Raw genomic sequence first — 21,939 nt, forward strand, 5'->3', positions numbered from 1 at the left:
TGCCAGTTTATGAGATTTGACTCTATATCTCGAATTACTTACTTACTTACTTATCCTCTTCGTCCCTTCTGAGACATAAGGCCATGACTTATTCCCTCCATCTGGGACTGTTCTGTGCCAAGCTGTCAGCAGTTCTCCAGGACGAATTACAAAGAGTTATTACATCAGTACACATGACAATGTTACGCATGCAAAATTTGTAGTGGTGGGTCTTCCAGGTACAACCAAGGACACTATATACTACATAATGTCCTTGGTACAACCTACCGGCATGGAGGGTTGCAGTCACTGTAAGCATACTACTAGTATGCTGACATTATTTTGCTTTAGATGCTATGGTCTTATGAGAAATGGAATACAAAAATGGCGTATCTTATGAACATACAATGGCTCGAGTACTCGATTATATACAAGGTAGATATAAGGTCACCCCTCGGCTACACAACTCCCTCGGCTACATAACTCCCTTGTGTGTGTCCCCCTCCCCAATATACTGTATATGCCGCCGTTCTAGGAAGTCTGCGAAGGAGGCTATATATCTACCTTGTCCACCCAAACGACCAGGATGTCGAGGGACTAAGTAGTTAGTTATATCAATGAATTACCTTTTTTTCTACCAACTATGAAGATATGAACACATATTGTATGATATGGAATAAACATGTTTGGTTTTCCCACCAGTTGTCCAAGCATTTTCTTTTCCAATTCTCAGTGCGAACAGAAATCCCTTCGTCCCACCAGCAGGCTGCTTTCCAGGCTAAGAAAGTTGTAGAAACTGTAACGAAACACGGTAAACAACCGACGAACTCACTAGCATCAAGGAACTGACATCTGTGTTGTGATATCAAACTTTGCTTGAATGACAGAAGCGACCCCTATTATACGAAATAAAAAGTGCACCCACCAGCCTGCACCGCATGGATCAAAAGCGCCATCCAAGCTACTAGCGGTTCAGATCAGTATTACAGTCCAGAACAGGTGGGGCGGGAGGGCGGAGCGTCTACGCTGTTGTTTTGAATAACTCTGATGATATTCTTGTCTTCCCTTTGCTGTTTGCTCGTAGCTAAGCACGTAACTTTGCCACTGGTGAGGGGAGTTGGTCACAAATGACCATAAAAGTTATAAAAATTGAGCCGAAATAGCTGAAGTAGCTTCAAGTTCGGAATTAAATGCCTGAAGCTGAGACGAAATCACATATTGCGGAGAGGGGGCGTTCCAACCAAGGTCAACGACCTCTAGGCCCTTTGTTCCAGTATTGATGCTGCACTTTGAAAGTAAATCGCTGGAGGCCGCTTATTCGTGACCATTCTGTGATGGTGTAGTTTTGGCGGGAATGTTCAACACTTGCAGTTAGCGTATAAAATATGGGTTGTCTGCCATTTTAGGAAATAACGGGCCATCTATAATCGTTACAAAACTTGGAAAGAAAGGAAGGTTCACTCTAAAGTGCCATTTCAGTCGTGTGGTGGGCTACATCCGAGCGGTAGAGACATACATGCGCTTTGGTGGGGAGGGGGGCTATTAAGCGCAAGGTCAACGACCTGTAGGCCTTTTGTTCCAACATTAATGCTGCACTTTGTAACTAAATCGCTGGAGGCCGTTAATGTGTGGTGTAGTTTTGGCGGGAATGTTCAACACTTGCAATTAGCGTGTAAAACATGGGTTCTCAGCCATTTCAGGAAATAACATGCCATCCAAAATCGTAATAAAACTTAGAAAGAAATGTAAGTACAATCTAGCGTGCCTTTCCAGTCGTGTGGCGGGCTATATGTGAGCGGTTGAGACATAAATGCACTTTTCTGGGGAGGGGGGCTATTCAGCCCAAGGTCAATGACCTCTAGGGCTTTTGTTCCAGACTTGATGCTGCACTTTGTAACTAAATCGCTGGAGGCCGCTAATGTGTGGTGTAGTTTTGGCGGGAATGTTCAACAGATGCAGTTTGCATATAGAATATGGATTATCTGCCATTTCAGGAAATAACATGCCATCTAAAATCATACCAAAACTTGGAAAATAATGAAAGTACAATCTAGCGTGCCTTTCCAGTCGTGTGGAGGGCTATATGTGAGCGGTTGAGACATAAATACACGTTTGTGGGGAGGGGGGCTATTCAGCCCAAGGTCAACGACCTCTAGGCCTTTTGTCCCAGTATTGATGCTGCACTTTGTAACTAAATCGCTGGATGCCGCTAATTTGGGGTGTAGTTTTGGCGGGAATGTTCAACACTTGCAGTTAGCGTATAAAACATGGGTTATCAGCCATTTCAGGAAATAACATGCCATCCAGAATCGTAACAAAACTTAGAAAGAAATGTAAGTACAATCTAGCGTGCCTTTCCAGTCGTGTGGCGGGCTATATGTGAGCGGTTGAGACATAAATGCACTTTTATGGGGAGGGGGCTATTCCGACCAAGGTCAACGACCTCTAGGCCCTTTGTTCCAGTATTTATGCTGCACTTTGCAAATGAATCGCTGGAGGCCGCTAATGTGTGGTGTAGTTTTGGCGGGAATGTTCAACACATGCAGTTAGCGTATAAAACATGGATTATCTGCCATTTCAGGAAATAACAGGCCATCCAAAATTGTAACAAAACTTAGAAAGAAAGGAAAATACAATCTAGCGTGCCTTTCCAGTCGTATGGTGGGCTATATGTGAGCGGTAGAGGCATAAATGCACTTTTGGGGGGAGGGGGGCTATTCCGACCAAGGTCAACGACCTCTAGGCCTTTTGTTCCAGTATTGATGCTGCACTTTGTAACTAAATCGCTGGAGGCCGCTAATGTGTGGTGTAGTTTTGGCGGGAATGTTCAACACTTGCAGTTAGCGTGTAAAATATGGATTATCTGCCATTTCAAGGCATAACAGGTCATTCAGATTGGTACAAATCTTAGGAAGAAATGACACTGCACTGTAAGATGCCTGTGAAGTTGTGCTGTACGCTACATTTGCGCGGTAGAGACATAAATGCACTTTTCTGGGGAGGGGGGCTATTCAGACCAAGGTCAACGACCTCTGGGGCTTTTGGCGGGAATGTTCACGCAGCCAAAAGCATTGTGGGAGTATTTGCAAGGGAATAATATTTTTTTCTCTTTGCATTATCGGAACCTCTTGATTGACAATAAAAGTTGTGTTTTTTGTTTAATTGTTGTTCTGCAGCAAGTTCTGATACTCTGGCTATAGCGTCAACGATGTATTGTCGTCCAGAAGGGTGGGAGGGGGGCTCATGTTGTTAGCGAACTTTGCCGATTTCTTACCGCGAATTACAGTATCTAGAGCCTTTGAGATGATGTAGGGGGTCATCGTGTTGTCATGGGCTTGAAATACACACAAAAACCGACTGAATGACAACAAGTGCAAGGTTACAGCGTGTACTTCGTATACTCGCCGTTGGAGGGCGCTGCCAGACCGCCTACTTGCACTTGGCGTTACTCATTTGTACACCATGCAGTAGCGGCCTCTAGCGATCCGTATCCAAAGTGCACGTCCATGCATCGTTCAGACGACCTCGGTTCGGCGATGTAGCTTCGTTTCGGTGTATAAATTCTACGCGTTTTGAGGTAAGAACTGTGTCACACCGGAGCTGAGATAGTGTAGAGAGAATGTAATGGCGGCTGTTTCGATGAAGGTGACTTTGAAGAGGGGACAGGATCGGAAAAACAGACTAGAGGCGGACAGATTTCGATGGGGGAGGGGGGCAACGTAGTTGTTTCATAAAGACTTGGGGTTTAGGATGACTGCAGATACATTGCACACTAATCGACGCCGAAAACAAGAGAAAAGGAGCACAGTACAAATGTGAAAGTTGTCCATTCAAAACTCAAAAAGTATACTTATGCACGTTTTACTCATTTGAAAAATGTTGAAAATCGCATGCTAGTGATTGAACTGTAATGGATGTGACGTCACAACTATTCAAGCATAACCATATTTGTAATTTGTAGAGAGTGATATGAATTTTCACATTGACCCGTTGTCATGGAAACTTCCTCAGATCTAGCCGATCCGAAATGGAGCGGTAACCGTGGTGACAGTCACTATGGTGACAAAGGAGGCATAGGAGCGGAGAGTGATGATGATGATGGTACTGATGTAAAGTTAGGGACGAGATGGGGCCAGCCTCCCTTCCTGATCATGGCATGCACGACGCAGGTACGGCAATGATTTGGGCAATATCTTTGACAACATATAAGTCCTTAAACTGGTTTATTCAAATTGTTTTGCAGCCAAGTGGCTATATTGCACAACAATTGGCAAATACATTAGCGTAACATTCAGTTCGAAACACTTGAGAATGAACACAATAAAGCTGTTGGATTCCCATTGTGCCCAGATTTCTAATCTTCATCAACATACTTGAATTAAAATCGCAGGAAATTAAGTTAAACATAACAATATGACAGTAGTTTTGAACATTCGACAAACAATTTTGACTCATGTATAGTAGAGCGACTTGGCAAGATGTTGAAAAACTTCAGGGAAAAGTCGCATCATGGAGTTTGATATGCACTAACTCTCTCCGATGTGCAACATCTTCTTACTGTAGCACAGTAGTGACAAACCTTAAGTACGAATTTCATGAAATTCATTCAATTTTTTCTTAAACCATTGTTATGGTTATAAGAAAAACAGAGGAATATTTTAAAGACTGACCAACCGGTCACTTTTTATCCAAATCTTCCAACCGACATTACATAATGGTTCATCAGATTTGTCTCCTACTAACTACTAATACTATTCTTCTGTTTTAAGTAAAATTCTTAGGGATGTTCAGAAACCAAAGCAACATAATGTACTCCACGGTTTGTTGTTGCAATAGCAAATGTGTTACGTTAGTTTCAGCTGCTCACTTTAGAACAATGTCCCATTCCGCAACTTCACGGATTCTGTACCGAGTCCCGCGCACCTTGTAGTTCTTCTCGACGTCGCTAGGGGGCCTGGGGCTCGTCAGCTGGCTGGGGTTGCCCGACCCACAGAACTTACATGGGTCGCGGTCACCCAGGCTGTCTGAGAAGTACATCTGGGTCACCAGGGGCCGCCGGCCTGGGGCGGTCACTCTGGAACAAGGAGGAAGGAATGGATGGATGAATGAACCCATGCTAACCCACATAGTAACCAATATTACCCTCACTAACCCACATAGTATCTGTATCTAGTAACCCACACTAATCTGCATGATAACCGGCTACTATGTGAGTTTCTCTGTGGGTCATGTGGGATACTCTGTGGGTTATTTTGGTTACTGTGAGGGTTATGTGGGTTACTATGTGGGTTACTGTGTGTGTTGTGTGGGTTACAGGGTTGGTGTACTGACCTGAAGTGCACGTGTACAGGGCGCGCACGCCACCATCCCGACCCGTACTTGCCCGGCCGGACCGTCAGGAAGCTGAACCTGCCCCGGGCGTCCGTCCGGACCTTCGCGCGACAGAAGTTCGCCCTCTGGGAGTTGATTTTGTAGCTGAGAAGGGGGAGGAATTGAAGCTTTTCATTGACGTCAAATTAATGTCACGGCAGAATAAACACAGCACAGTGCAGGTTTGAAAGGAAGTTATAGTGGAAACTAGAGTTAAGTATTTGAGGTACATATACTTCAGGTTTGCTATGTTAGCTTAGCAATTACAGGGTCTTTTTATGAATATGAATTGGTATTTTCGAAAATAATTTCATCAGGTTGGTAGAATATAGGATATAGGAGAAAAGAAAAAAGAATCTCCTATATCCTGAATTGGTATTGAATTTTATTTTTATTTGAGTTGAATGTGTGATAGTGTGTGCCAATTTGTTCAAAATAGATAGACAGAACGCTAGCGACCCCAAGAAACACCCCTCCCTAAGAAATGGTATGGCCACCCTGCGACGTTACAAAATCAAGATGGCGGCCACCATACATGCCAGCGGATCCAACAAAATTTTTGCTACGCAAACCTGTAATTGCGATGGCTCTCATGGTTGTTCGTACTCACCAACCAGTCGGGTCGGCCTGCCACACCTCCAGCGTTGCCTTGGCAACCGCGGAACACTTGCTGTCCCTCACCTGGGGAGGGGGGAGGGAAGTCAGATGCGATGAGTGAGGGGCTGATATAGAACTATAGGAACCGTCCACCCCGACACACCTCATGCCTGTGCTGCACTATAAGTACTAGTGCACCACAGTGACTGTTGTTACAGGTTGTCACTGGTTGTTACTGGTATAAACATGGACTGACGGTTACCCTGACCTGTATATATAATATAATATTATAATTATAATAACTTTTTTGCACAACAATTGTACAAGGTACAAAGTATGGCATTCACTGGAACATAAATAACATTCTATTATATGTATGGCCCGCCCCGACACACCACGTGTTGGTACGGCACTACAGATACTAATGTACGACTGTTGTTACTGGTTGTTATTAGTTGTTACTGGTTGTTACTGACCGTTCCCTTGACCAGCATGTATGGCCCGCCCCATCACACCACATGTCAGTACGGCACTACAGGTACTAATCTACTACTGTTGTTACTGGTCATTACTGGCTGTTACTGGTCATTACTGGCTGTTACTGGTCATTACTGGCTGTTACTGACCGCTCCCCTAATCAGCATGTATGGCCCACCCCAACACACCACATGTTGGTAGGGCACGATAGGTACTAACCTACTACTGTTGTTACTGGTTATTACTGGCTGTTACTGGTCATTACTGGCTGTTACTGGTCATTACTGGCTGTTACTGACCGCTCCCCTAATCAGCATGTATGGCCCACCCCAACACACCACATGTTGGTAGGGCACGATAGGTACTAACCTACTACTGTTATTACTGGTTGTTACTGGTTGTTACTGGTTGTTACTGGTTGTTACTGGTTGTTGCTGGTTGTTACTGGTTGTTACTGGTTGTTACTGACCGTTCCCTTGACCAGCATGTACGGCCCACCCCGACACACCACGTGCTGGTACGGCACCCCCCGCAGGTAGTACGGACCCTGCACATCCCTGGGGGTCGGGCTGCAGCCTGCTGCCATGGAAACAAACAAACAAACAAACACATCAACTGCATGAAAGGGGTTTCTGGTAGTGACATTAAATCTTAAGGTTGAAAAGAAGGGTTGTTTTTTTTCAGTATGTTTTGACGATAAGTTATGCAGATTTTCATGACGTCACAATGACGCCATTAAGAGATATAATCTTATCACGCAAAACCCGCACCTACCCGCGAGTACTTCCAGCCTGACGGCGCCCTCGGCGTAGCCTCCCTCCCCCTCCGCCCTGCAGACGTACGTCCCCGCGTCCACCGCACTCACCCCCAGCAGCCGCAGGGACGCCTGGTCCACAACCTCCGCACGGCCCTGGTACCTAGAACGGTCACCATGGTTACTAACACGCACAGAACACTCACCATGGTTAGCAACATGCACAGAATGGTCCCCATGGTTACCAACACACTTAGAACGACCACCATGGTTACTAACACACATAGAACCGCTAGAACGGTCACCATGGTTACCAGCATGTACAGAACAGTCACCATGGTTACCATCACACATAAAACCCATAAAACTGTCACCATGGTTACCAACTTACATAGAGCCCTAGAACGGCCACCATGGTTACCAACTCAAATAGGCTACCCAGAACGGTCACCATGGTTACCATCACACATAGAACGGTCACTATGGCTACTAACACGTACAGAATGGCCACCATTGTTACCATCTCACATAAAACACCTTGAACAGTGGCAGAAAGAAAGAGATTCACTAATGATTTTGGCGGGAAAGACTGGGACTCACCCATCATAGGCCAGGTCGTTTGTGACGTCATAAACCTCGGTTCTCGGCCCTCCCGGACTGTCGGGTTCCTTCCACCACCTGACGCTAGGGGGCGCACCTTCCCGCCCTGTGTACCGGCAGGGCAGAACCACCGACTCCGCTCCACCGACCGCCTGTCTGTCCGGGCCCGTAGTCACGGCAACGGTCGTCACGGCAACGGTTGTCACGGCAACGTTGGTGCCTGGGGGACACAGTTAACGTTTAATTTGGTTATCATAATTACTGTGAGCAGTAGCAGGTCAACCCATTCTGTCATGTTGGCATTTCGATTGCGTTTGAATTTGAGCACTTTTTGCAAAGATGTTCTTTGACAGGAGCTCTATTACCAGACCAGACACCCGCAGACACGGCAGGTCTGGCAAACGTCTTTGACCACCTTCCTAAGTAATCGGGACATCTTAAGCTATTTTCTTAAGTAATAGGAACTTCTTAAGCTATCTTCTTGAGCAATCAAGTCGGGGAGCATGTCTCCAGCTAGAAGTCTTAAGTGTTCCTTGAAAAGCTTAACGGTCAAATTAGAGCCTGCAACGCCTAACGGTAAAGCCTCTGTCACACTTGTGCGTATATACAAGTCCGCATGGGTTGCGTATTAACATGTTTTTGGTTTAGGTTAAGTTTGCAGCAAAATAAGTGATTTCTGAGGTTCGATAACCAGGCTGCACAACGGTGGGTCAAAGTAGAAAACAACTTTTCCCCCGCAAACCTTACTTAAACCAAAAAAGGTTAATGCGCAACTCACGCGCACTTAGATATACGCACACGTGTGAGAGGGCCCTAACTTGACTTGTTCTTGCGAAAGGTTTGGGGGACGAGTTCATTGTATTCATAGAGTGTCTATATAAGACAGGCCGAAAACACTGGCACAACCGGGCCCGTGTTCCCAGACATTTGAGGGGAGAGACCTTGAGCTCGGGTACCGAGTTTTCTATTGCAGACTTGAACCTGGAGCCCCTGCGGTCTGCTGGGGAGCAACAAGCTTGTTCCTGTTAGGGGATTTAGGCAACATGAGTCCAATTCATTGGTTCACGGATTTTTACAGGACATTTGCGAAGACGGGTACTAAAGTTAAAGTTAAAGTCCTCCCCGCACCAGAAGGTGCATAAGGCGGCGCCCATCTCCGTTTCGGTAGCCCTGGGCCACACAACTTTATCACTACAGCTAGGGGCTAGTCCACTGGAAGTGATGTGTGTTTAACTACCATACTCTTTCCCAAATGCTGAGTGCTGAGCAGAGAAAGCAGTATGTGCCATTTTTAGAGTCTTTGGTATGACCCGACCGGGATTCGAACTCACGACCTACCGTGTGCAAGGCGAACACTCTACCCACTAGGCCATTTCCTCTTCGGAAGACGGCCGTATATTAGAGTGCACGTGGAAATGAAATGAAATAGACATTTGGTGGACCCAGCTGCCAACACACCAGAGTGGTTGATCAATGTTTGAAACAAAGAAATGTCAACAATTATTGGTGAAAACCGAGACAATTGTTGGTGCCAAAACGTTAGAGGTGTGGGGTTGATTCATTGCGACAGTGTTTTGTTTTATCGGAAATCAAATAAATGGTGAGTACGAGAACCGATGCATTTTACTGGCGTGGCCTTTAATAAGGGTGAAAATCCGAAACAGAAGTCACAATTAACATTCCTAACGCTGACGAATAGTAACACGCACGAGTCTGATATTTGAAACAATGAATGTTCAATTTTCAGTGCATAGGTTGATAGCAACAAGAGACAACTGACAATGTGAGCGTAATGTACTTGATACACGTAACTTCTTTGCTACATTTGTTTCTTTTCTTGAAAAAGGAAAGAAGCGACAAGTCGAACGTACCGAGACATTGAGCTGAGGTGGACTTAGTTACGGGTGCAAATCCGAAACAGAAGTCACAATTAACATGCCTGAGTCTGACGACCATGAACTAGTACGAGGCAATGCATTGATAAATAGAAAGTACTGGTGCCGAAATATGAGTGCATTGGGGTTAATTCACGTAGTTGCTACTTATAAATTTTTTCTTTAATCAGGAAAGAAGTAATTTTCGAGGACCACGACATTGAACTGAAGTGGCCAATGGTGGGTTCAAAACCGAAACAGGAGTCACAATTAACATTCCTGAAGTGGCAGCTCTGCACGTAAGCCTTACAACAGGCAGCTGGCTTCTGTTAGAGGACTGTAATCGTCTCCTGTTTAGTCTGTAACATTCGGGGTCGGAGAACAATCGGACAGCAGATTTGTCAACCAGGGAAAAAACTCACTAGCGGACTAGCCTGGATACCAGACCCCTCACGCTAGACGATAACCCCTTTAGGCCGGGGAAGACCACATCATGCGTGGTAGAGAGTTGGCTCCAGATCTCTAATATCTATTGCAATTTATTTTTGTGCTGGCGGGGCAACTTGCTTCCCCGACCGAAGGATTAGCCACCGTAGCGCGGTGGTCAGGCACCCAGGTTACTAGCGGACAGACGGTAGGAGACGAAAGATCAGGTAACCACAATCTGTTAAAACAAAACATTCACAAACACTCAGCCAGCTTTCAGTGGTGTGGTCTTCATTCTGATATCTAAGTTTGTGAGTTTCGAGAACACGAAGGCAATGCATTGAAGGAGATAGTCCACCAGCGGCTCAGGAGTACAAGTTCAGAACAAAAACAAAATCATCTTAGCTCGGTTGAAATTTCATTTAGAGTTAAAGGGAAGGTAAACTCAACAAGCTAAACAATAATGGGTGCAGAAGAAACATTATGTAGCGTCTCGATTCTACAAAATTGTTGCAAGTCCGTAACTGTATGGCGGATGACTCCTCTGGCAAGTTGTTCAATCTATTCGTCAATTTCCCATTTTTATAGAAACCCAAAGACTCTGCCTAACAGATATTTAAAACAACCGGCTTATCACTAGTGGATATAGATACAAACATAAGTATTACGTAGTATCTATATATACGTATATATGATAATGATGACTAAGAGAAATCGGTCGAAGTTTTCCGAAGATTTGAGAGACAGGCGAGGTGTTTCTTACCTGTCTGAGCGGACACTTGAAGACGGAAGGAGGCGACAAGGAGGCAGCCGAGGAACGCGAGCATGTCTGCAGCTGCCGATGACTAGTTACTCCAACCCCGTAAAACTACTACCGGGTGCCCAAGTATCCCCTGGCGGCGGAGAGCTCCTTCTGTCCCGGCGAGAGTCCGTCCAAGCCACGGTAGACTGGATGTCAGGTTACAGCTGGCACCGGCCGGCAAGGGTTCTAACTGGGGAGGCCCGGACCGAGAAGAAACGCGTCGGAGACTTTAAAGAAATCCAGCAGACTTAAAGAACCCCCGTGGAGGCCCCCTGTCACCTTAAGGAGTCTGAAGGAGGACGCTGGCGCGTCTCCAAGGTTCTGGGTTGTCCTCGGGTCTTAAGGCGAGATGGGATTAACAAGGAAGGTTAACCGGCAGCTGGGACGACTTAACATCGCTTACTCGGCAACAGTATGAACTGTAGGAGCCTCGAACAGACTTCTAGGGACGACTTAACATCGCTTACTCGGCAACGGTTAGAACCATAGTAGCCTCTAGCAAACTTCTTGGGACGACTAAACATCGCTTACTCGGCAACAGTATGAGCTGTAGGAGCCTCGAACAGACTTCTTGGGACGATTTAACATAGCTTACTCGGCAACGGTTAGAACTGTAGTAGCCTCTAGCAGACTTCTTGGGACGACTTAACATCGCTTACTCGGCAACAGTATGAACTGTAGGAGCCTCTAGCAGACTTCTTGGGACGGCTTAACATCGCTTACTCGGCAACAGTATGAACTGTAGTAGCCTCTAGCAGACTTCTTGGGACGGCTTAACATCGCTTACTCGGCAACAGTTAGAACCATAGTAGCCTCTAGCAGACTTCTAGGGACGACTTAACATCGCTTAATCGGCAACAGTATGAACTGTAGTAGCCTCGAACAGACTTCTCGGTATACAATTGTAAACTGGTCTACAATCAGAGACTGGTATACAAGTAGAAAACTGGAATCCAATAAGAAAACTTGTATGCAATCAGAAAACTCATTTACAATCTGAAAGCTGGTATTTACTTACACAATTGATATAAAATCAGAAAAGTGTTATTCAATCAGAAAGCTAGTATACAATTAAAAACGGGCGTACAATCAGAAACCTGGTATACAATCAGGAAACGTGTATAGAATTTTAAAAAAACATCGGTATAAAATCACAAGAATAGTACGGTCATAAAACTGGCATATAACCAGAAAACTGATAAAGAATAAAACAAATATACAATCTGAAAACTGTTACACTATCCGAAAACTGCTTTGCCATCTGAAACCTGTTATGTAGTCTTAAAACTGCTCTTCAATATATACGAAAACTGCTATACAATCTGAAAACTGTTATATAATCTGAAAACTACTATACAATCAGAAAACTGTTGTTCAATCTGAAAACAACTATACAAACAGGAAACTGCTCTACAATCTGAAAACTGCAAAGCGATCAGAAAACTGCTATACAATCGGAAAAATGCTACACAATCAGAAAAATGCTATACTGTTTGAAAACTGGTATACATTCTGAAAACTTTTATACAATCAGAAAACTGTTTTAAAATCGGAATACAGCACCTGGTGGACTTGGGCCATTGAATTCCCATAGACAGGAACAAATGATTTATGATTTTGTAACGTTTTTTACTTGCAAATGCGTCAATTTAAACAAACTCATAACATTTAGTCTCCCTTCAGCTTTAGACAGCCGTCAAAGTTATCCCCTTGAACCCAACATGCCATAGACCTTTTCATTAGCGTCTTGCCTTAAACAGTAAGCTGTTGAATAAGTTAAAGACCTGCGTGGGATCCGTGACAGGATTGTCTGATGCCCACATATGTCGCTAGGTGGCGTGATTTAGCATAGCTTGTTCATAATTTCCAAGCAGATGTTGGGACGTTGCACCTCAATGTCTGCCACTTCTAGACCTTCATTTGGTCTCAAAGGTAAGCTAAGTGCCCCTAACGCACCCTGTTTTGGCTGTTTTGGCTAATTTCAACAACTTTTTCAACTCGAACAGGAGGTCTGGTAGTGAGTGCTCAGTGTCACTTACGAATGTAGTGGATGCTACTTGAACGTTTAACATTTTCCAAAATCATATCCAGTTGTTTGAGTAACTGCTTTTTGGCATATCTTACTTATTACCTGGATGTGAAACCTTCATCGACGCCTGATATGTGGGTAGGTCTTGATGAGACCCCCAAATGAGTAGATTTTGATTGCCTAGCGACCATCTAAGGTACTGCAAAGAAACTTCCGTTTCTGGTATCTCGTGTTCTGCACAAGCTATGGTCATGGTTATCTTACTACAGTAAAGTATAGGGTCCAAGTGCAATTTCGCGGCAGTTCTGTTTTCTTTGCCTTAAGCCTAGGTTACACATAGCCGAACATGGCTCCCGAACGCTAGCCGACTCGGGTCGGCGGTAGTTCGGGAGCAGTCTGACCAGTTTTTGGGCCACGCCTATCTTTGGCGCCGAACATGCGTCGAAGATGCGCCGATCATCTCCTAACCAGTACACGAATTACTCCCGAATGGGCCCCGAATGCTTTCTAGCTTACTCCCAACCGTCCCGACCTCTAGCCGCAGACTGCCGAATCTCTCCTGACTAAACCCCGACCGATTGCAGACCCTCTCACGAATTTAAATGGACATATTCAGCGACTTTCAAAAGAGGGGCCATTTGCGGTTTTGATTAAAATAATCCATTCTATTATGTTGTTAACATCACCGAGAGATCGAATTCGGATCATGGCTAGCTTTAATACTGCTTTTAGTGTTCTTCTTTGTTTTTGGTCGTGTGAAGGTCGGGGGTGATTCGACCACGTTCCGATAGTAGTCACTTGGTTGAGAATTAGTTAGCAGAGATTTGTCTACGGCCTTGGGGTGAGTTATGGGTAGGTTGGAAACTAGTTGGGAGTAAGTCAGTAGTATTTCTGGCGTGGTTAAGGTTCTAATTTTACTACTGACTCAATCCCGAATACCAGCCGAACACTAGCCGACCGCGCCGAACACCAGCCGAACACCAGCCGACTCATTTCAGACCCTACGTCCAGAGCCGAATGTTTTGAAATTTTCAAAACATTCGGCTGGCGCAGCCGAACACCAGCCGACTCAGCCGAACGCCAGCCGACTCGGCCGAACCCCAACCGAGCTAGCTCCCGAATCACTCCAACCATGGTCGGGGGAGAGTCGGGAGGCCATGTTCGGCTATGTGTAACCTAGGCTTTAGTTTCTTACGAAACAAACCAGCGAGAATGTAGAAGAATCAGCGTGTTATTTTGACCCATTACTATCATCCAATTTTTGCATGGGCGTTTTACTGCAGATGGTCGGAGGGCCGTTGTACAGTCGTGGTTCGAGATCCATTTCCATTTTGCCTATTGACGTCCTGGAACAAACGAATGAATGAAAATAGCAGGAATGAGATGTGGAATGATGTTTGTTGACATGGTTTATAACAAGAGCAATCAAACGTGCTTAGTGTGGTGGATAGATGAAGGGGTTTCAGGAAATGGTACGGTTTACAAAGAGTACCTGGGGCAGCCTGGCATATGAAGCGCTGCACACTGTTGCAATAGTAGTCGTTCCACTTGTTTTTCCACTGGTCTCGGGATGAGTCGTAAATAACACAATCTTGGTTGTCCGCATAGTTGTACGTCCCAAGTGCAGAACCCGGATACCAGGCGTTGTACGTCCCAAGTGCAGAACCATCCACCCACTTAAAGGTACCGTCTTTGCGCAGGCCGAACCAGAAGGCACAATTGTCGCACACGGACCTGTACAAGGAGATCACGAAGGCGTCGGTCTCAGCGTCTCGGGGCATGGCGAGGGTGCCGCCGTCTACACTACAGGCCGCGGCCGCTCCGCTGAAGGTTTTCTGGATGTTGAAGGCCTTGTAGCAGATTTCATGCCACATTGTGTAACCTTTAGGACAAGATACTGGAAAGAAATTTCGAGAAGACATTGGTGTTTTTTGAAATATTCCAGAATTCTATCACTAACAAATCATTGAATTTATTTCATAAGAAGAACATTCGAACATGTACTTTGCGTAGGTTCATTTGATGCCAGCATTGCAAACAACTACTCTGAGACATTAAAACACTATGTTAGAACATGACAACGGGCTTATACACACAAGTGCGTATATTCTTGATGTGGGAAATGATATGAAGCCAGTCAAGGGAGGGAATGAAAACACCCAGGAATGATGCTGATGATGATATGGAATAACGATAGTCAGTTCCACATATCGTCCTATTTTTATAAGAGTGATGTTCCTCAATACCATATCACAAACAGTACCTAAAACAGCACAAAACCAACTTACGTAACATCACACTCATCTGGTGAAGACGCTGCTCTGAGGCAGTAGTTCGGCTTCGCTCCTTGTCCAGGTCGCGCTTCAAGTCGTCAACAGTGGTGGACATGTCGTCTTGGTCGCGCTTCAAGGCGTCAACAGTGGTGGACATGTCGTCTTTGTCGCGCTTCAAGTCGTCAACAGTGGTGGACATGTCGTCTTGGTCGCGCTTCAAGGCGTCAACTGTGGTGGACATGTCGTCTTGGTCGCGCTTCAAGGCGTCAACTGTGGTGGACATGTCGTCTTGGTCGCGCTTCAAGGCGTCAACAGTGGTGGACATGTCGTCTTGGTCGCGCTTCAAGGCGTCAACTGTGGTGGACATGTCGTCTTGGTCGCGCTTCAAGGCGTCAACAGTGGTGGACAGTTGGCGCATGTCGTCTTGGTCGCGCTTCAAGGCGTCAACGGTGGTGGACAGTTGAGATATTTCCTTTAAACGTATTTGCACAAAATGAGGAAAAAACAGCAAAATTTTCATGATCGATCGCTTTAAAAAAAAACAGAATAAGAAAATAGTTCGACAACAGGCTTTTTAGTACAAACGTGTTTACCTCTTTATTGATGAACGTCAGAGGGGCAAGTCCCACGGCGAGCAGCACCGCAATCCCGGCGGCCATGCAGCTACGGTGGGAGCGGATGAAGCTACAGAGACCACGGCGGCCGCTTGCTCCACCCGGATACGTGACGTCTGTAAAAGACACATTTGTCTCAGGTTTAGAGTGGCAAAATAATGTCCCTTGGATTGTGGCAGTAGGGAATTGAAATTTACTTCATTTATATTGCATATGATTATGTAATCACCGAAACTGCAAAGAAAATAATGATACTAAGATAACCATCTCTACCGTACATTTATGTTTTTTATTACCTTCGCCGAGAAGGTTATGCAGAGGGTAGCGTTTGTGTGTGTGTATGTATGTATGTATGTATGTATGTATGTATGTAAAGAGGCAGAATAACCGGAGAAGGCCTTGATACATCGATCGTCTTGATATTTGGTAGGTGTGTAGATCTTGATGAGACCTGAAAATGATCAGATTTTGGGTACCCTAGCGGCTTGTCACGGTAACTGGGGAAGAGAGAAATATTATTAGATACCAACTATGCAAATGAAGACCTCATTTGCATGATTAATGAGAAAATGCTATAACTCAAGATGGGCTTGATGGATGGTCATGTGACATTTGTAACTGAGAAAGAGAGGAATGTTGATAGAAAATATGCAAATGAAGACCTAATTTGCATAATTAATGAGACAACTATTATACAATACTAGTAAATGACGGCAATTTCATACTTGTGGCCTATGGAAGTTATGTGAATGTCAACATCTTTGAATCAAATTATGTTAATAAAGACCTCATTTGCATAATTGATAATGAATGTGAGCATAACCTTCTTTGCTCAGCTCATACTTTGGACAACCTCTGTTATTTGGGTGGAGAAGACGATCAACTGGTATGATTTATAATTGATGAGAAACACTCATAATACGTCAGTCATAAAGGTTAAAATCATTTGGTGAAGGTATGAGGTCGTGGAACTCTAGTTGTACAATGAAGAACACGTTGCACAAGCGTCGGCTACCTGCAGCTGCATAACGATTCACCGCATCGGCTTCTTCCTTCGTGTGTGGAGACGCTTCTTTCTCTTCTTGCAACTTGCCAGAAGCACCTTTGTCATGGCGGCCACGCCCGTGTGAACCACTCTGAAGGACAGGAGGGGGTTGAGGCGGCGGCCCGCTGGTTTCAACCCCCGGCTGTGGCGACTCCTGCTGCCGCCCCGCCTCACGTAAAGACGGCGGGAGTTCCTCGTCCTTAATTGTATAGTACACTGTCTCGGCTTCATTGTACGTGTCTGAGGAAGTTCCTCGGACCTCCTGCCGCTTGTCAGAAGCGCCGTTGCGCTGATGAACAATCGGAGGGGGTTGGGGCAGCGGCCGGCTGGTTTGGCCGCTGCGGGGGCCTGAAAATGGGGACCGGACCGGCTCTGCTTGCTTGGACATTTTGACTGTACTTTGCAGACAGCCGTCGCGCAGTGTATAACTCTGACAAAATATATGAATATAGCGAATAACACCTTAATTAGTCTGACGACGTAAGCTCACTTTTGCCCTTATTTGGAGGTATCATGTGGCATTAGGCGGTGCGAATGGCATTTTGTTTTTCTGCGAGTGGCAGACCAATTTTCTTGGAAAATAAGTTAATCTGGGAGGGGAGGTAGGCACATCAAAATGTTTATACATGAGAACTCTTAATGTGGTCTATGAATCCCCGTGTTTTTCCGGAGATCCTTCCTGCCATTTTGGATACAACATGTAAAATGTAGAATATAAAACTGTCTGCTGTCGTAACTTACATGTCAGCTGTGACAACAGTAGTTAGAATGTAGCCTCTAACAGACTTCTCTGGCTCGGTAGTAGTTAGAATGTAGCCTTGAACAGACTTCTCAAGCTCGGTAGTAGTTAGAATGTAGCCTCTAACAGACTTCTCAAGCGCTGTAGTAGTTAGAATGTAGCCTCTAACAGACTTCTCAAGCTCGGTAGTAGTTAGAATGTAGCCTCTAACAGACTTCTCAAGCGCTGTAGTAGTTAGAATGTAGCCTCTAACAGACTTCTCAAGCTCGGTAGTAGTTAGAATGTAGCCTCTAACAGACTTCTCAAGCGCTGTAGTAGTTAGAATGTAGCCTCTAACAGACTTCTCAAGCTCTGTAGTAGTTAGAATGTAGCCTCTAACAGACTTCTCAAGCTCTGTAGTAGTTAGAATGTAGCCTCTAACAGACTTCTCAAGCTCTGTAGTAGTTAGAATGTAGCCTCTAACAGACTTCTCTGTCTCTGTAGTAGTTAGAATGTAGCCTCTAACAGACTTCTCAAGCTCTGTAGTAGTTAGAACGTAGCCTCTAACAGACTTCTCTGTCTCTGTAGTAGTTAGAATGTAGCCTCTAACAGACTACTCGGGCTCATATGGTAGTTAGAATGCAGCCTCTAGCAGACTTCTCGGGCTCGGTAGTAGTTAGAATGTAGCCTCTAGCAGACTTCTGGGGCTCAGTATTAGTTAGAACGTAGCCTCTAACAGACTTATTGGGCTCAGTAGTAGTTAGAATGCAGCCTCTAACAGACTACTCGGGCTCATATGGTAGTTAGAATGCAGCCTCTAACAGACTACTTTGGCTCTGTATTAGTTAGAATGCAGCCTCTAAAAGACCTTTCGAGTTGCTGTAAAAATAGTAGAAATTTGCGAAGCAGTCGGAGGGTATCTAGTATCTGCTTCTGCCTTGTATATATCATTGTATTGTTTGTACATGTATGTAGGCCCATGACCTCTCTGAAAAACAGTCACTAAGAGATCTGAAAAACAGTGCCCAGTCACTAAGAGATATAGCCACGCTGGTAAAAGAAGCAGAAGTAAGCAGATCATAAATAAATGAAGACCTTTATTGTACATAGATGCCCAGAAGTACATGTCACAACAAAAGAACAGTTTACAGAATGATACATGTACACAATGTCAGAAGTGCTTATTGTCTGCTAAGTAATTTCGACTTCTCCTCGCTTCTTAATGATGGTGGAAATGTAAGAATAGATATGTAAAATTACATAAAATAAGGTTGATTTGACCATATGGATGACAGCCGCGCACATCAATTTTCGTCCGTTCCCCCCCCCCCCCAAAAAAGTTTTCGACCAAATTGTAAATCGTAAAAAGCATCTGCAAAATGACAAAAATACAAGTTGTAAATTTTAAAAGTATATATCGGAAAACAGATGCAAATGATTATGATGATAATGCTAATGTCTTCGGATGCCAAAGTACATTCCAAAGTCAAAAAATAAGTTGTGAAGGGAAAAAAATGAAGAATTTATATTTCGGGAGACCATACCATGTGTATTTAGTTTTATTCATCCCTCCTGACCACGTAGATAACAGAATTAAGGCAACCTTTTTCTGCCAAACTTTCATTTGCACGCACGCATCAGTCTTTGGGGTCCTCTGAGGATGTCATCCAAATAATCAAATCAATTTGGCCTAATGGATAAACAAATAGATTGTTTGTCAGTGGAGTTAGTGAGCTAAACAGTTCCACAGACAACCCTGTCAAACTTTCGTTCTCTGGCACACCACACCAAGAAACAGATATTTGATTTCATACGGCCAAACCAGGAGTTTCACCCAAGAGGCTGAGTGCGAAAATTTTTTTAGATTTTCTATATGAAAAGTAAGGCGTGACTACAAAGGTACAGTACTGAATTCATTACATTCCATTTATCTTTACCTTCACTAAGAAGGTTATGTTTTCTCTCTCTCTCTGTCTCTCTCTCTCTCTCTCTCTCTATCTCTGGACGTTTTATTGCGGATGGTTGAAAGGCGCGTTGTTCGGTCGCGAGAGTTCAGCCTGTCGTCTACAGACGTCCTGGAAAAATTAATAGAAATTACAGGAATATCTTGACATGGTTTATAACAAGAGCATCGATGATCTAACGTGCTTAGTGCGGTTGATAGTAAAGCAGAGGCATGATGTTTACTTGGTGGAGGGGCTTCAGGAAATAGTACGGTTAAAAGAAGTACCTGGGACAGCCTGGCATATGAAATAATATGAGTTGTAGCATGGTAGGTCGATCCACTTGTCTGAGACATAGAAGTAAGCAGCGCAATCTGATTTGCTCCTATAGTTGTTGGGTTGCCCCGGTCCCCAGTTGTTGTACGCCCCAAGTGCAGAACCATCCACCCACTCAAAGCTTCCCTCTTCGCGCCGATCATGCAGGCCGAACCAGAAGTACGCTCTGGCGTGGAGAGGCTTGAACAAGGAGATCAGGAAGGCGTTGGTCTCGGCGTCTCGGGGCATGGCGAGGGTGCCGCCGTCTTCACGACAGGCCGCGGCCGCTCCGTCGAAGCTCTTCCCGATTTTGAAGGCCTTGTAGCAGGTTTCGCGCCACATTGTGTAACCACCGGGACAAGATGCTGGAAAATGGATTTCGAGTCAACAAAACAGGTCGGGGTAGACATTGGTGTTATTGAAAATGTAGCTCTAGCTATTCAGCTTATTTTATTCGTTCAAAAAAGTATTTAGTCAATACTTGTGTAACTCATTAAATTACTAGTAAAAGAACTTTTAGCGATTAAGATAACAAAATAACAAGAGCAACGATGATCTAACGTGTTTAGTGTGGAGCATGGTAAAGCTGTGGAATGTTAACAAGATTGAGAGGATTCAGGAAACGGTGGGTTTACAAAGAGTACCTGGGGCAGCCTGGCATATGAAGCCATACCCGTAGCTGCAGGGTGTGTCCTCCCACTTGTCAGTCAGGGGTGCATAGTTGGAGTAAATACCGCAATCTTCGTTGCCCCTGTTGTCGTCCTGTTCTCCCGAGGCCCAGTTGTTGTACGCTCCAAGTGCAGAACCATCCACCCACTCAAAGCTTCCCTCTACGCGCTGATCGTGCAGGCCGATCCAGAATTCCGCTCGAGATCTGATGTTCACGGCCTTGTACAAGGGGACCAGGAAGGCGTCGGTCTCGGCGTCTCGGGGCATGGCGAGGGTGCCGCCGTCTTCACGACAGGCCGCGGTCGCTCCGCTGAAGGTCTTTCTTGTGTTGAAGGCCTTGTAGCAGGTTCCGCGGAACATTGTGTAACCTTGGGGACAAGATGCTGGAAAATAGATTTCGAGTCAACAAAACAGGCTGGGGTAGGCATTGGTATTATTGAAAATGTAGCTCTAGCTATTTAGCTTTTTTTTTCGTTCAGAAAAGTATTTAGTCAATACACGTCTTAAGCACTTGTGTAACTCGTTAAATTACTAGCAAAAGAATATTTTAATCACTTTCCAGTGAATTAATGAGCTAACAACCCTTTATCTTGTTAATCCACAAGCTATGATGATGAATTCACTAGTAAGAGAATTTTTAATGTCTTACTAGTGAATTAATGAGCTAACATACCTCCAACTCATTAAATCTAGATAAAATCTAAATGAAAATAAAAAAATAAAATCATTAGTACCAAAAATTCTTACCAGTGAATTAATGAGGTAGCATATGTTTAAGTCATTAAATCGCTAGTAATGTACGGTCACATTTCCAAACCGGGGCCCGGCCAGGCTGTTTGCGGGAACAGAAAATTAAAGTGTATGTCAAGAAATGTACACACATTATGCTGTGTTTTGTTGTCTATTATATCATCCTTTTCGTTCCCGCAAACTGCCCGGCCGGGCCCCGGTTTGTAAATGTGACCGTAGCATGAGGGAATCTTTCAATCTCTTATTAGTGAATTGAACCTTGAACGCGGACAGCAGCGACGTCATCTCCGGAGACGGTGGGTTCTTCTGCTGCACTCTGACCTGTCTTCCATTGTCTTCCTGTCTTGCATTGGTGAATTAAAGAGATGAAACATGTTTAACATATGTTATTTGTGCGAAAAATCACTTATTCCGTCTTTTGGCACCATTTACTAATACTAACTAAACAAATGTGCTAAATAATCAGATGTGAAAATGTTCCAGACTTCCATCACTGACCTTTTATTTATTACATTTACTTCATCAGAAGAACAAATCTCCCCATTATGTTGTGTAGTTTTATTCGATACCAGCATTACTGATAACTGCTCTAAGACATTAAAACGCTTAAAACATGACAACAGGCATATGGACACATTAGAGTTCATTATTGATGAGGGGAATATTTGGAGTCAGTCAAGGGAGGGGTTTCTCCTGAGGAGTGA

General features: G+C 44.6%; 2 protein-coding genes across 2 annotated transcripts; both read right to left on the bottom strand.

The window, feature by feature from the left end:
* Positions 1-4,185: 4,185 nt before the first annotated feature.
* LOC136420977 (chlorocatechol 1,2-dioxygenase-like) lies at positions 4,186-7,009 on the bottom strand. Its single transcript, XM_066408119.1, has 4 exons — positions 6,893-7,009; positions 5,960-6,030; positions 5,311-5,454; positions 4,186-5,053 (listed from the first exon to the last, which is right to left on the bottom strand). Exons 1-4 carry the CDS (start codon positions 7,007-7,009, stop codon positions 4,843-4,845), a joined length of 543 nt encoding a protein of 180 aa, XP_066264216.1. The 3' UTR covers positions 4,186-4,842.
* A 7,234-nt stretch (positions 7,010-14,243) lies between these two features.
* Positions 14,244-15,422, bottom strand: LOC136420978 (tetranectin-like protein). Its single transcript, XM_066408120.1, has 3 exons — positions 15,197-15,422; positions 14,401-14,790; positions 14,244-14,254 (listed from the first exon to the last, which is right to left on the bottom strand). Exons 1-3 carry the CDS (start codon positions 15,420-15,422, stop codon positions 14,244-14,246), a joined length of 627 nt encoding a protein of 208 aa, XP_066264217.1.
* Positions 15,423-21,939: the final 6,517 nt, after the last annotated feature.

The sequence above is a fragment of the Branchiostoma lanceolatum genome, chromosome 15 (genome assembly GCF_035083965.1).
Source record: "Branchiostoma lanceolatum isolate klBraLanc5 chromosome 15, klBraLanc5.hap2, whole genome shotgun sequence".
Classification (NCBI taxonomy): domain Eukaryota; kingdom Metazoa; phylum Chordata; class Leptocardii; order Amphioxiformes; family Branchiostomatidae; genus Branchiostoma; species Branchiostoma lanceolatum.

Excerpts from the sequence above, each read along its gene's own strand:
- LOC136420977 (XM_066408119.1), bottom strand. The coding sequence starts at position 7,009 with ATGGCAGCAGGCTGCAGCCCGACCCCCAGGGATGTGCAGGGTCCGTAC. Across the intron at positions 6,031-6,892 it reads ACATGCTGGTCAAGGGAACG|GTGAGGGACAGCAAGTGTTC; the intron begins GTCAGTAACAAC and ends CCCCCTCCCCAG. Across the intron at positions 5,455-5,959 it reads CAGGCCGACCCGACTGGTTG|CTACAAAATCAACTCCCAGA; the intron begins GTGAGTACGAAC and ends CCCCCTTCTCAG.
- LOC136420978 (XM_066408120.1), bottom strand. The coding sequence starts at position 15,422 with ATGTCCACCACAGTTGACGCCTTGAAGCGCGACCAAGACGACATGTCC. Across the intron at positions 14,791-15,196 it reads CCAGATGAGTGTGATGTTAC|GTTACACAATGTGGCATGAA; the intron begins GTAAGTTGGTTT and ends CTTGTCCTAAAG.